This window comes from Varanus komodoensis, unplaced genomic scaffold, assembly GCF_004798865.1.
Source record: "Varanus komodoensis strain SLA01 unplaced genomic scaffold, ASM479886v1 scaffold16, whole genome shotgun sequence".
Classification (NCBI taxonomy): domain Eukaryota; kingdom Metazoa; phylum Chordata; class Lepidosauria; order Squamata; family Varanidae; genus Varanus; species Varanus komodoensis.
In genome coordinates this window covers 15,542,953-15,557,196 of record NW_025335468.1, presented here as the reverse complement: position 1 = coordinate 15,557,196, position 14,244 = coordinate 15,542,953, and the positions used below count along the sequence as shown (strand labels likewise).

At 42.6% G+C, this 14,244-nt stretch overlaps 1 protein-coding gene across 9 annotated transcripts in view; it reads left to right on the top strand.

Annotated features, from left to right (window-relative positions):
- Nucleotides 1–14,244, top strand: part of SBF2 (SET binding factor 2) — a 317,965-nt gene that overhangs the window by 291,289 nt on the left and 12,432 nt on the right. For all 9 annotated transcript variants that reach the window (XM_044425691.1, XM_044425694.1, XM_044425687.1 and 6 more), the window contains 3 exons: nt 2,805–2,931; nt 4,442–4,569; nt 6,356–6,586. In XM_044425691.1, the coding sequence (XP_044281626.1) occupies nt 2,805–2,931; nt 4,442–4,569; nt 6,356–6,586 (486 nt within the window). The remainder of the gene's footprint in view (nt 1–2,804; nt 2,932–4,441; nt 4,570–6,355; nt 6,587–14,244) is intronic.

Below are 14,244 nucleotides of genomic sequence, written 5' to 3'. Positions count from 1 at the left end.
CTAGAACTAACACTCTACATTTCTCAATGTGCTCAGAGATGTTATATTCTGATGCCAAATAACTGTTCATTAATTTTGGATCTCCCATACAAATTCATGAAGTACTGTCTTCAAAGAATGGAGACTAAAAGGATTTTTAATGGCATGCCTCTTTTAGCATGTTGGATGAAACAGGAGGATACTAGGGAAAATGTCCTTGTTTCAACTACCGAAAACATATGAAGTAGTGCTTCTTAAATTAGAACTTCATCATCTTCTAAAAAGCTATTGTTTATGCCAATATCTCCAGGTGTCAGCTGAATGATTAATGTGAATCATTCTTTCTCAATAGCAACATCTGGTAGATCTCCTGGTTGTTTCTCAGAAGGCAGAGTTGGCGACAGTGATGTCATACCAGGAAGTTCCCATCACGTTAGGCAGCAGCGCATGTCTAGTGTTTTGGTTAATCCTGTAGGAATAATGTTGTATTTGCGTAAAAACTATGGACATTATTTTTTCTCTTCCTACCTCTTCTCTTGCTTCCTGCCTTCACAATAGTGTGGGTAGGTTACCACATAATTTCTTTTCCCAAGAATCCCTGTGCTATCCCTATGTTTGTAAAGTCTGGGTACAATCCAGAAAATTTTACATGCACCAAAATGAAAAGGACATATCTGTTGAACTCTCATTGATTATAAAGGGAAATCAGTGGACAAAGATGCCCATGATAGCAAGGATCAGTTCTTTTAGCAAGGGAGAACTTGGAACATTGTGCTGTTTTGAATACAGTAAGTGCAGTTGGGCAACAACAGTATGCACATCAGAAATTATCAGAAGGATTAAGTCTCCATACTCAAAAGAACCATTTAGGAATGTGGCAGAAAGCTTCTTAAAGAAGGCTTAGCTGAGTGGTAGACTGAATTAGATAAAGGTTTCCCCATGACATTAAGTCCAGTTGTGTCCCACTCTAGGGGGTGGTGCTCATCTCCATTTTTTAGCCAAGAGAGCCAGCCTTTGTCTGCAGACAGTTTCCGTGGTCATGTGGCCAGCATGACTAAAGAATGGGGCACATGGAATACTGTTACCTTCCCACTGAAGTGATACCTATTTATCTACTTGCATTTGCATGCTTTTAACTGCTAGGTTGGCAGAAACAGGGACAAAGCAACAGGAGCTCACCCCCTCGCACAGATTTGAACTGCTGATGTTTCATTTGACAATCCCAGAGGCTCAGTGGTTTAAACCCCTGCACCACCTGTTGCATACAAATAATGTTATGTCCTAAATTATTTGTATGCAAATCCTTTCGCCATTTCTGCCAAGTGGGTAGCCAGCAAACACCTCAGGTAGCCACCCCCAAAGTGCCCAAGTGGCACTTGGAAGCAGCTATTGGAGGCTTTTGCCATTCACAGCTCCCAGCCAATTTCCCCACCAGCCATCTGAGTGAGCCATTTTGAGTCAGCAGCAGTTCATTTCATCTAATTTGGTTGCTGCAGCTGAAGAGCAATACTTGCAATTGCAACATCTGTTGAAATTTGGGTTTGGCCCTGCAGTGTTTACAGCTTCACAGTCTGCCTCACTATTGGAAATACTTATCAGGACAGATCAATTATAGTAATTAAGACTGAGGGGGGACATTAGATCGCTCTGTAAGTACCTCAAAGGCTGTGACAAAGAGGAAGGTCAAGATCTCCCACACTAGAGGCATTCAAGAAGAAATGGGACAGCCATCTGAGTGGGATGGTATAACTTGGTGTCCTGCAACAGCAGGAGGTTGGACCCCAATGCTCTATGATTCTGTGAATCCATGATTTATCTTTACAATGTGGGAGGGGAGTAAATAAAGATGATACATAGGTTCTAAAGTTAAAGGCAAAATAATGAGAAGTTTGGGGGTTCAGCAATGCTACAGTTGTTACAGTTTGGAGGAAATACGCAATTTACTTTAGATTATAATTGTATAAGATTGAAAGCTGCCAAACTTTGAGGTTCATTATTTTTCCCTTCTATACAATTGTGTAGTCCATTCCATTCTGTACAGACTGTCAGCGTTTTAGCTTTCATAACTAAAGCTACAATAATATTGTGTAATAAAATAGCAAAGGAATTGCAAACTTTTGAACTCGCTGTGGATCATGAACAGTATGCAGGTTGGAAGTGGACAAGTTTTTATGAATGTGACAAAATATTTTAACAAGTTTCTTGATACATTCAGTGCTTGAAGAACTGTTTATATAACCTTTAGCCCGTTAAAAGTAAAATACCACATTGTCCTAATTGGCCTAGTGCAAGTCCAGCTGACAAAGTGTGCATATGAGATTATAATGAAGTTTGCATGTCATTGGGTACTATGTTGCCAATTCTTTTGTGCCCTGGCAGTTCTGTTGTGCAGGTGGCTCCCACCAGACCCACACGGTGATGATCTAGTACTTCCAACTACAATTCAAAATGAGCAAAGTGTCTCTATAAAGGAGCTCCACCATCCTGTCCAGATCCAGAAACGAGCACTTTTGCTCATTTTGGGGCTTCCTGTAGAAAGCACTAAACCCCAGTTGCATAAGTAGTAGGTCCCACTTGTTCAGGGAAATGGAAGAACACACAGCTTGTGGGGAATTGTTGGAATGGAAGGGAATTAGCAGGGGTGTAAGTAATGAATACTTTCTATTATTTGTTCATTAAGATAACTGCATTTTAAAACCCCAAATCAAGATCTCTCCTTCCAGGGTTGATTAAGGGAAGCAACAAAATAACATATTTAGCTGTTTTTACTTTGATTTTAAAGTGTTTTCATTGTAACAAAACTTTCCTTTTCATTTTTTTTTCAGATCCATAACCAGTATCCAACAGAGTTTGAGTTCAATCAGTATTACCTGAAGTTCTTAGCATTTCACTATGTTTCCAATCGATTCAAAACATTCCTGCTGGATTCAGACTATGAAAGACTCGAACATGGTATTGGCACTAGCCTAGCTGATTTTGATTTATTTTCTTTCTAAAGTACTGCCTCAAGTTAACACTGAATGTGCAGAAATACTGCCACAGTGAATAACCCAGGAAAAATATAGCATATGCCTGTCAGTCTTTTGCTTTTATACAGTTAGATACTCAATGGAATTTAGCTGTGCCACTTTAGGCATAGTCCTATTGCCTCTGCAACAGATACTCATAAGCCTCTGAAGGATTATGAGATCCAGTGGAACACTTAATAGAGGGAATCGCTACCCCCTCTGCACCTCATTTTTTGTGTTCTGTGGCATCAAGCTGTCTCTGACTTACGGTGACCTATAGATGAAAGCCCTCCAGAATGTCCTGACCATGAGAGGCCTGCTCTGCTTGTCTAAGTTCAAGACTGTGGCTTCCTTCATGGATTCAATCCATCTCCTATTTGGCTGCGCCTCATACCCTGAATTTTATCTAGATGCCTTTCAGTTTGCTTGAGTAGCACTAGGGAAGGTAAAAGAGGAGGCTGGAACACTGACTGAAACTGGCAACTCCATAGCCCCAACCTCCTCCCCTTCTTGCCCCCTTTGCAGGCCCAATTGCAGCCTCAGGACAGCTGACTCAGTTCTTTCCACAAAAAATGTCCACTGTGCATTATAAAATATTTTTCCAGAGCGGATACGTGCACAGGGCATTGAAACAAAGTAATTTATCTGCTTTTTCACCATATTGATACATGTATGCATTCTTTCTTCCTAGCACCATGATAATTGTTATTTTAATTCAGAAAACTATATTTGTAATCTATGCTTTGCACAAGCAAAGGTAACCCATATCTGGGAAAATACTTGTCCTAGAAAACACCCATTTAACCATCCGTTACTATTATTTAGCATCAAGAGCAATAATTTTTAAAGCACAACATCCTTGCCAAATCACTCAAACACTAAGTTCCAGCCTTAAAAGTGCTGCAATAGTACCACAAACTAGTAGTGATCCAAACATAACTATTTTCAGAGTTCTTTGATCAGCTTGATTGTACACACCTCCATTCTGTAGGCCAATTTTAGTTGGAAACGTATTTAAAGATGATCATAAATGATTACCTTTTCTATTCTTGGAAGAGTAGAGCATAACCTATACAATGTTATTAAGTTAAGGCTGTTAGCTGTGTTGTCATTTGTTCTGCAAGAGCATGCCAAATTTTCAACTGAAAGTATTTGGGTAAGATAAAGTAATGCAATTATTACAGAAAGAACAGAAGTCTGAGCATATATTCTGTGTGAAACAACATGGGCATGCAGTTTTTATATTCTGAGTAGTGCTGTCTCTTCAGTTATATTTATTTTGATAACTGAAACATTTTTAAGTCTTGGAAGGATATTTTAAAAATACAAATTTATATTTATTCTACTTCATTTTTATTTATATTCCTAACCCTTTCCATCAGAAATACCTTCAAGGCAGGTTTGTTTCATGTTAGAAATAGTTTCATTTGGCTTTTTGGTTTCTGTTTCTTTAGGGACATTGTTTGAGGATAAAGGAGAGAAACATGGCAAAAAAGGAATTTGCATGTGGGAATGCATTGAAAAAATACACAAGAAGAGTCCTGTTTTCTTCAATTACCTCTATGCACCAGTTGAAGCAGAGGTATAAGGCATAAATATTTAGGATCTTTTAATCCTTGTATCTTTAATAAAATCTGCTATTAATAGAATTCAGTTTTACTTATTTGAAACTTATTGAGTTAACTGTCCAGATTACCAGAACATTTACTTGTCTAAAGTTAAAACAATAGCTCTTTCTCTACTTTACAATCACATCCAGGATCCAAATGGGTTGACTTGCTCAAATAATTTTTTTAATTCTATAAACAACAAAACTGGCCAAGTGTCCATTTCAAAAAGTAGGTTGCTATATGAAATGAAGTAGTTGTCCTTTTTTTGCCTTAAAGCTGATCCCACTCCATCTTAATCCATAGCAAAGAGCATTGGTTCTGCAGCATTTTTCTTGTGTTCTTTTTTTCTATAGGCAATGTAGGGATAGCATATTTCTCTCTTATTTAATTGAAGATGTTGATATATTTGCAATATTTTATAAGAGCTGTACAATGTTGTCTTTGTGCTATAGGTCTGCGCTGAAACAACTGACAGCTTGGCTGGCAAAGTCATTGACAGGATAAGGCCCTAGCACTGTTAACAATAGTTTTGGGTAGTTCCCCTTTGCTGTAATGCTGGAATTTCAGAAAATCACAGAGCTGGAGGTGTCCATTTAGGTGAGAGAATCCAGCCTCCGTCTAGGTGAAAGAATCCAGTTTAAAGCATCCCTTGACAGATAACTGTCCAGTCTCAGTTAAGTATTTGCACCCTAAGTACCTCTGTTTGAATTTCATTCCAACTGCAAATACTGAGCTGAGGATTCCAGCAGGAAGTACATTTCTGACAGTACGCAGAGGGTTGAATAGTCATTGACATCACAAAAAATTTGAAAAATGTGCTTAATTTTGTATGATACATTTTGGTGGGGCTCTGAGTATATAAAAACCATACTTACTTTACTGTGGAAATTTCACCAATTTGTATTATTGGGCAATATCCATTTCATGATCATAAATGAAACTGCAATAATGGAAACTAGGTTCTGAACTATGTGTAAGAGAAGAATCCAACTAAAATTACATTTGCACAAGTGCAGTCATGTAAGTGGTTGTGCACTAATCTTGTACTACCCATTGCATATTACCTTTGTTCAGCCAGTTGTGAAACTCATTGCACATGGCTTGTGAAGCCTTTTATGCAACCTATCATGGAGTTGCTTGTACATAACTCTTGTACAACCATGTTTATGCAAATGTTTATCCATGTTTTGTGAGCCGCCCCGAGGCTTTGTTGCGATGGGGTGGCATAGAAATGTTTTAAATAAATAAATAAATAAATGTAACTGGTTTTGCACAGCCAGCTGTACAAATATAATGGAGAACCACTTGCACAATGGAAAAATTCAGCAGAGCTCCACTTGAGTTTGAAGAATGACATTGTTAGATACTGCAAACTCATTTCAAATGAGTTAGTCTGGGTAAGGCCACTAGTCTACCACGAGGGTAAAGCATCTGAATGAAGTCTGCTGGCAAAATGAAATTTAAGGAGAGGAAAATGGAAGAATTTCTGCAGTTTGAACTTGTATATGGACAGAATTTACCAGAAAAGTTTTTTATCCTATGATATAATGGATTAAGTATTTATTTTGATCTTCCAAATTTTGCTGTTTTCAATAGCAATTCAGCAAATTTGAAGTCAGCTCCAGAATGCTCTCAATAAAATGCCAAGATCAGGAAAGTAGTCTAAGCAATACATAACATCTGAGTTGTTTGGGAGAGAATACGATGATACTGGGAAGCACTATCAACTTTGTAATCTGTAGACATTCTTTTGTACAGGTACTAAAACCAAATGTAAACATATCCAGTCTTAAAAAGTGGGATTACTACACAGAAGAGACTTTGGCCAGTGGTCCATCATATGACTGGATCATGATAACTACAAAATGTAGTACCTTTGAAGAAGATCAGATAGACATGTCACCATCCCAGAGTAAGAGGAAAATTGTCTGGCCCTGCTATGACAGCATTAACAAAGTACAGCCTGATGCCATCACCAGCCTATTAAATGTGAGTATAAATGTTTAACACATCCATTCACCTCCACTGCCCTTTAAAAAATCTTCTTGTTGGGGTTAAAGAGAGTAGGGGAGGAGGGGAACCATAAGAAAAAAAGGGAAATGAGTAAAACAAAGCAGTATAACAAAAACATTAATAGGAGAGAATGTGCTGTTTGTATATTTTAGACATTTCACCAAAAAATCCTTTTGGAATTCAGTCACCAACAGGCCAATCCCATCACATATGGATGTACATTCCATAGTTTTGCATCCCACACTTGATACACAGGCTTCACATGGGAAGAAGTCTTGCAGGTATCAGGTTTCACCTGTGTAGTTTTTTTTTTTTTTTTTTTTTTTTTAAGGAACATTCCTTGGGCTGAAATACAGTGAGATACTATCTTACCACTAAGGGAAGATAACTTCTTTTTGCAATGAGGCTGCCTTTATTAGTTTCCTAGTTTGAATTGCAAAAAGTCCATTTGTCTGTACAAATGATCTAACCAGATAGAATAAATTTTGGGTTTCATCCTTTTCTAGAACCATTGAGATCTAGCACAAGTTTTTTCAGTCTGCAATAGCTACTAGGGCTTGCTGGGATATTGTCTCTCTTAACAGTGAAATGGTTGATTTGGTGTATTTGGAACAGGAAGCACATGAAGCTGTTCTTGGTGTACAGCAGATCTATATTGGTTTCTGTAGTTTCCTTCCTTTAAGCTGGCTAAGTGGAGCTACTATATCATGCCTGCTATGCTCAAGGGAATAATACATTCCATTGAAAAAGCTGTAGGCAATAGTTTCAAAGGAATGCAGAAAAACAAATAAAAATATTTATAGGTTGGGTCTTTGAAAGCAGATTTTATAATAAGAAACAGGAAGCCATTTTTAATTAATTGGTTTTTAAAGCAAGAACAAATATGACAGTGTTTGTTAGAATTTACGGATGTTTGTGTGCCTAAACAACTTCAGCTCACAATCATTCTGAGCAGTGCTAACATACTATGGAAAATGTATTCTAAATTAGCCCATAATAATAGTCCATGTTCTTGGCTTCATGTGCTTGAATTCAGATCGTTTCCCTTCTCTTAGCATATGATCCTTTTTGCAGTTAGGAGAAACTGTAATTTTGCCATAAATATAATGTGTGGTTTTGAAACATAACTACTGACTCCAGCTAGGTGTGACAACTCCAGTCTTCCTAGAACTTCTCCCCCTTTTGCTTTAGAACATTCAGGCTCAGATCCTAACTTTTAGGTTTATGAATGGAAGGAGCTTGTGTTCACAGAAGGAGTTGCATTCATGGAAGCAGTTCTTCTGTGAACACAGCATTCCTTCCATTCACAGAGCTGACTATTAGGATCCGAACCATAATTAGAATGCAACCATTTTTATTAAAGAATTAATATACAATGTTTCCCAACAGAAATCCAATTTTAAAGTAGTTAGCTTTGTTAAATCTGAAGTCATTAGCTTTGCTATTGTTTCTAAAGTAGTTTGCTTTATTGTATTGTTTAGTATATTACTTTATATCAACAACACTTAAACAACAAACCTTTTCTACAACCATATAAGATATCTAACATTTTCTCATGGAATATTGTTGACCAATAAATTCTTTACACTTGTGTTGAGTTGTTTCCTGTTGTATCCATCTGTTGAGTCAGCAGAGATTTTATGAATGGAAAGTCAGAAAGTAATTCTTCCCAATGTCCTCTTCCATGGCCTCCCATTACACTTCCCATTGTGTTCCAAAGAGCCCTCATACCATCTAGAGCAGATTGTAGGAATGGGCACAGAGGATTGCAAAGGAGAAAAGAAACAAGCAGTTCTTCATCGTGGCCTCTGTGCATCACACGTTATGGGTGCTACGCCTGCGCAGTGCCTGCAGCCAGGAAAGATTCAAAGCTTTAACTGTTTTGGTGGGAACTCTGCACCCCTCCCCGCCGTAGTATAAATAGCAGAGTGCCCGCCATTTCCCCAGTCTTCTTGCGACTGCCGTTCGCTTTGCCTCGAGCCTTTTGTTCTCTCTCGATTGCTATACTTACCATCTTGATAAAACTACTCGTTCTTTCTCTCTTGTTAATATCTCCCTTCCAAGTTAAAACTACCTTATCCCTTCCCTAGTTTAGAAAGTTTCTCCCCCTTTCTCTCCCTTCCCCCCCAAAAAAACAACAAAAAAAACCAAAACCTTTTATCATTAGTCTTCTACTTCTTTTCTCGCTTCACTATCTCCTTTTCTTCTTCGATGACTCAGCAAGCGGCCTTTCGTAAGTGCTCCAAGTGTGGGGCTAAGATGTCCCCCACAGATCCGCACAACCTGTGCCTTCTTTGCTTGGGGGAAGGACACCGGATTGACAAATGTGGCCACTGCCAATCCTATACTAAGCAGGCCCGCAAGAATCTTCTCCGGAAGATTCTTTGGCACCAGGCCTTGCTTGCATCTGATCAGCTTGTGGCTCAGACCATGTTAGTAGGCCTGTCCGTGGCTTCTCCTCCTTCTGCATCGGCTGATGGTACAACCTCCATGGAGGCCACTCGCTCCTCTCGTTCTCCTCACCAAAAGGAAAAGAGGAAGCACACTGGGTCCAACAACCCCTTGGTTCCTAAGAAGGCCAAAAGGCTAAGATGGACAAGTTGGACCGCAAGCAGAAGAAGCTTGCTAAGGCGCCACAGAGAGACTCGGGTTCAGCCACACCATCGGTCCCGACCGCTGTCTTGATCCCGACTCCGTCTGGTCCAAACATCCAGACCATGATGCAAGTGACCCCACCAGGGTTTCCTCGGAGAATTTCCATATCAGCTCTATCCACTCTGGACTGCTTTGAGGCCGCAGTTCGTGGGCCCATGTCAGATGGTATGATTTGGGACTCACCCCCACAATCCCAAACCAGATGACCATTGGCGCATTCACCAATAACGCTGCTGACCTCGCCTGAGGCTTCTCCAAGGGCCCAGTCTCAGTCCGACACGCGCTGCCATCAGTGCATTTCAAATCAGCCCTCGAGGAGCTGGGTACCGATGCCCTACAGTGAATTTGATCTGTCCCAGTCCTACCCATGAGATAACCTTCCACCATATGGGTACTACCCAATGCCCTCCATGCGCCACCATTGCACCACTCCTCATCTGACACCAAGAGACGACCCCTCGACATCGGCGGCTGCTCTCTCCAGACCTCCTCCTTCTCCCGCTGGTTCGTCCTTCAGTCCCCGTATCTGACTCTGATTTGGAGGACTTGGAGCAGCCTTCCATCTCGCCTGACACTGTCATCTGGACGCAAGGTCCTGGTTCTCAAGAGGAGTCCTATTCTACCTTCGGAGAATTGATGGCAAGACTGGCTAGATCCCTGGAGGTTGAGGTTCAACATCGCATCAATCCCAGTATGGACAATTTCTACAACATGGTCCGCAAGAAGCAGTCTTCAGCCATCTCCCTACCGCTCATCACGACCCTTCGGCAGGCTATGACTACCTGAGAGTTTCCAAATCAGCCACACCCGACCTCTCGGCGCTACAGATCAATGTATAAGGTCCAGGAACAAGACATCCCGTTCCTTTTAAAACATCCCAAGCCCAACTCTATTATTGTCGAGTCTTCACAGGGTTGGGAGAATAGAGAGCACTCCACTCCCAGAAACAAGGAGGGACGCAAGATCAACTTGATGTCTCACCATATTTACGCTGCCATGGGACTTGACCTGCGAATTTCTAATTATGAAGCAACAATGGCCAGATACCAATATTTTCTTATGCAAAGGCTTGAGTCTATCATATCGACTCTTCCTGAGCAGCAGCGGGACCTGGCTCGTGTATTCATTCACGAAGCCATGCAGCTGCCCATTCAACAATTGAGTACAGCAAGACATCATGTCGATTGTGACTCGAGAGCTTTGCATCGGCATGTTTTTGCTCCATTCCTGCAACTTCCCCAATAAGACTAAGAGGTGCATTGAGGGCATGCCATTCGATGGTTCCAGACTCTTCAACACGCGGACCGACCATAAACTGGGGAATATCTACAAGGCACATATCACTGCCTACCGAATGGAGATTCCCGCCCAGAGCTGATGCAAGTGGCCACAGTCTCGCTCTCAGTACAGATACCAGCCTTATCATCAATATGCCTCCCGTCAGCAGGCCTGTTGCCGCCCCGACAGCAACAAGTATCAGCATTGATGGGACACGCGAACCTTTCCTCTCTCCCACTACCCACCTTCCCCTCTTCCTTTTGGGGACCGGCTGCAAGGCCAACTCCCTATTTGGGAGTCCAGCACATCTGATAAGTGGGTACTTTCTATCATGGAGCACGGATATAAAATTGAGTTTGACACCGTGCCCCCATCGGGACCAATCCGATATACGTCTCCTTCGTAAGTCTTCAAGGCGAAGTTTCCCAACTACTTTGTAAAGGAGCGATTCAACAACTCATCCCCTCGGAGGGGCTCCACAGCTTCTACTCGAGATATTTTATGGTCGCAAAACGGGGTGGTGGTCTACGCCCAATATTGGACTTATGCGGCATCAATAAGTTCATCAAGACTAAAAAATTTTGGATGACCACCCTCCAAAATATCATTCCATTGCTCAGGGGAGAGGATTGGTTCACAACTCTAGACTTGAAAGACGCCTGTTTTCATATCAGTATCAACCCTGCTCATAGCTACTCCGGTTCACTATCGGTACTGACATTTTTAATACAATGTTCTTCCCTTTGGCCTCGCTACTGCTCCAAGGGTCTTCACCAAATGTATGGCTCCTGTTTGCACCCACCTGAGGCTACAAGGCATTCATATCTACCCTTACCTTGATGATTGGCTGATCATCTCCTCTTCCAGAGAAAGCCTCCTATCTGCCATAGATTCTACTTGTACCCTTTTAGACAAACTTGGACTTAGTATTAACGTTGAGAAACCTTGCCTCGTTCCTTTGCAGGTCATCAATTACATCAGAGCTCGCCTCGACTCACTTCACACCCGAGACGTCCTTCCACAGGCTCAGAAGGACAAGTTGCATTCTTCCATCCATCAGATCTCCACGAACTGGACTGTCTCCGCGCTTTCCATATAGAAACTGCTAGACCACATGGCCTTCACAGTCTCTCTGGTGCCCAATGCCAGATTGTGGATGAGACCATTACAGCTATGGTTCAACCATCTCTTCTGTCCACAACTCAACCCTCCTCATCGGCCACTTCAACCTCCTGTTTCCATTCTTCAGACTTTGTCTTGGTGGAAAGTGGAAAACAACCTCTCCATCGGGGTCCTGTTCCAACAGCCCCAGCCAACTTTGACACTCTACACCAATGCTTCCCTTACGGGATAGGGGCTCACTATGCCGATCATCACACTCGGTACTTGGCAGGGAAAAGAGGCCTCTAGACATATCAATTATCTGGAACTTCTGGCAGTCTTCAAAGCCCTCTGGTCCTTTGAGGCTATCCTTTGGGACCGAATCGTTTAGATAGCTTCAAACAATGTAGTTATGGTGTTCTACATCAACAAGCAGGGTGGCACGAAGTCTGCTCCACTGGCTTACCTTGCCCTCCTATGGGACTGGTGTATTCCCAGAGGGATCACCCCTCTCGCCGTTCACCTTGCTGGAACTGACAACAAGGAAGCAGATGCTCTCAGCAGGCACATGTCCACAACTCACGAGTGAGAGTTAGATCGCCAAGTTTGCCGACATCTCTTCCAACTCTGGGGCCCACCAGACACAGATCTGTTTGCCACCACAGCAATTCAGTCTGCATGACTTATTGCTCTCGGGCAGGCATCGGTCCGAACTCAATGGGAGATGCACTGATGGTTCCCTGGACAAACATGTTCTTTTACGCATTTCCGCCAATATCTCTCATCACAAAGACTCTAGCCAAAATCAATCAAGACAGTGCCTGAGGGATTCTCATCACACCTTGGTGGCCCTGTCAACCATGGTTTCCCACCATTCTTTGCCTCTCCAGAAACACTTACTTTCATCTTCCGCAGATTCCACATCTTCTCACTCAACAAAGCGGCGCCATTCAACATCCAAATCTACACTCTCTGAACCTTACAGCCTGGCTCATCCAATAATTAATGCTATATCATCGGTACCAACAACTCTGCCAGATCTGACACCACCTCTGCAGCCCTCCACCACGGCAGCACCATCAGTTTCAACATCAGTTCCCAGCTCTTCATCGAACCCAGACACTTTCTATCCTGACGTACAGTTTATTCTTCAGTCTGCTCTGAGACCAGCTACTTGCCACTCATATGAAGCTAAATGGAAATGCTTTGCCTCCTTTGTGTCAACCAATCATTTTACTCCTCATTCAGCCTCAGAACATTTTGCATTTTCTCTTATTTCTACACCAAAATGGACTTCAACCTTCTTCTATTAAAGCAGGGGTCCTCAAACCTTTTGAATAGAGAGCCAATTGAAAGGCTGCGGTGACCATCGTGGGCCGGTGAGGTGGGGGTGCCTGGGGGCGCGGACCAGTGAAGCACCATCAGGTGAGCGCGAGGCGCTGTTGGGTGTGCGCAGTGGTGGCTCGCTCACTCACTCGGAGATCTCCCAGCGAGTCCAATACTCGCTGGTCTCCAAGCGAGTGAGCCCCCCCCATGCTGCGAGGCAGTGGCGAGCACGCACATATGGGAGGCAGGCGGCGGCAGCTTGCTCACTCAAAGGCCATCTCCAAGCGAGCAAGCCACCACCTCCCCGCCCGTGCAGCAAGCACGCGCACAGGCAGCAAACAGTGGCGCGGGCCGTAGTTTGAGGACCCATGTATTAAGGTTTACATTGCCGCTATTTCACATCATCATGGCTCCATATCGGGCTGCTTGGTGTTTTCACATTTTCTCGTTCATCGCTTCTTGAAAGGACTGCAGAACCTCCAACCACCAGTCTGTTCGGTGGTACCGACGTGGAGCCTTTCAGTAGTTCTCCAGGTTCTTACCAAGCCTCCATTCGAACCATTAGCCACTACTGACTTGTGTCTCTTATCCTGGAAAATGGCTTTTCTTATAGCCATTACCTCAGCCAGGAGGGCTAGTGAACTTTGTGCTCTACAAAATGACCCTCCTTATCTCAACTTTCACAAGGAAAAAGTTGTTCTCCGCACCAACCTGGCTTTCCTCCCTAAGGTCACCTCACCCTTCCACATTAATCAAGATATCGTCTTGCCAGCATTCTTTCCTACGCCCTCGACGCTGATAGAATGTTCTCTGCATTCATTCAGTGTCCGATGCTGTTTGGTGTTCTATCAATCCCAGACTGAAACTTTCAGAAAGACTAAACGCCTCTTCATTAAATATTCTGAACACGACAGGGGCTCTCCAATTACCTTTCAGAGACTCTCTAAGAGGATTGTTCAAAATGTTGAACTCTCCTACCACCTATCCAAATTGGACTTACCAGTGATGCCTAAGGGTCATTCCACAAGGGCTGTTGTGGCATCTTCTGCCTTTTCTGCTAGCATTCCGTTGCATGATATTTACAAGGCGGCTACCTGGACTACCCCTTGCACATTTACCAAACACTGTCGGCTAGATTTTCGCGCCAGACAGGACTGCTCTTTCAGCTGTGCAGTCCTCTCTTCAGTTCTTCAGTGATAACACCGTCCTGCCTCCGGGTGTGGTAAGCTTACTAATCACCCATAATGTGAGATGCACAGAGGCCACAACGAAGA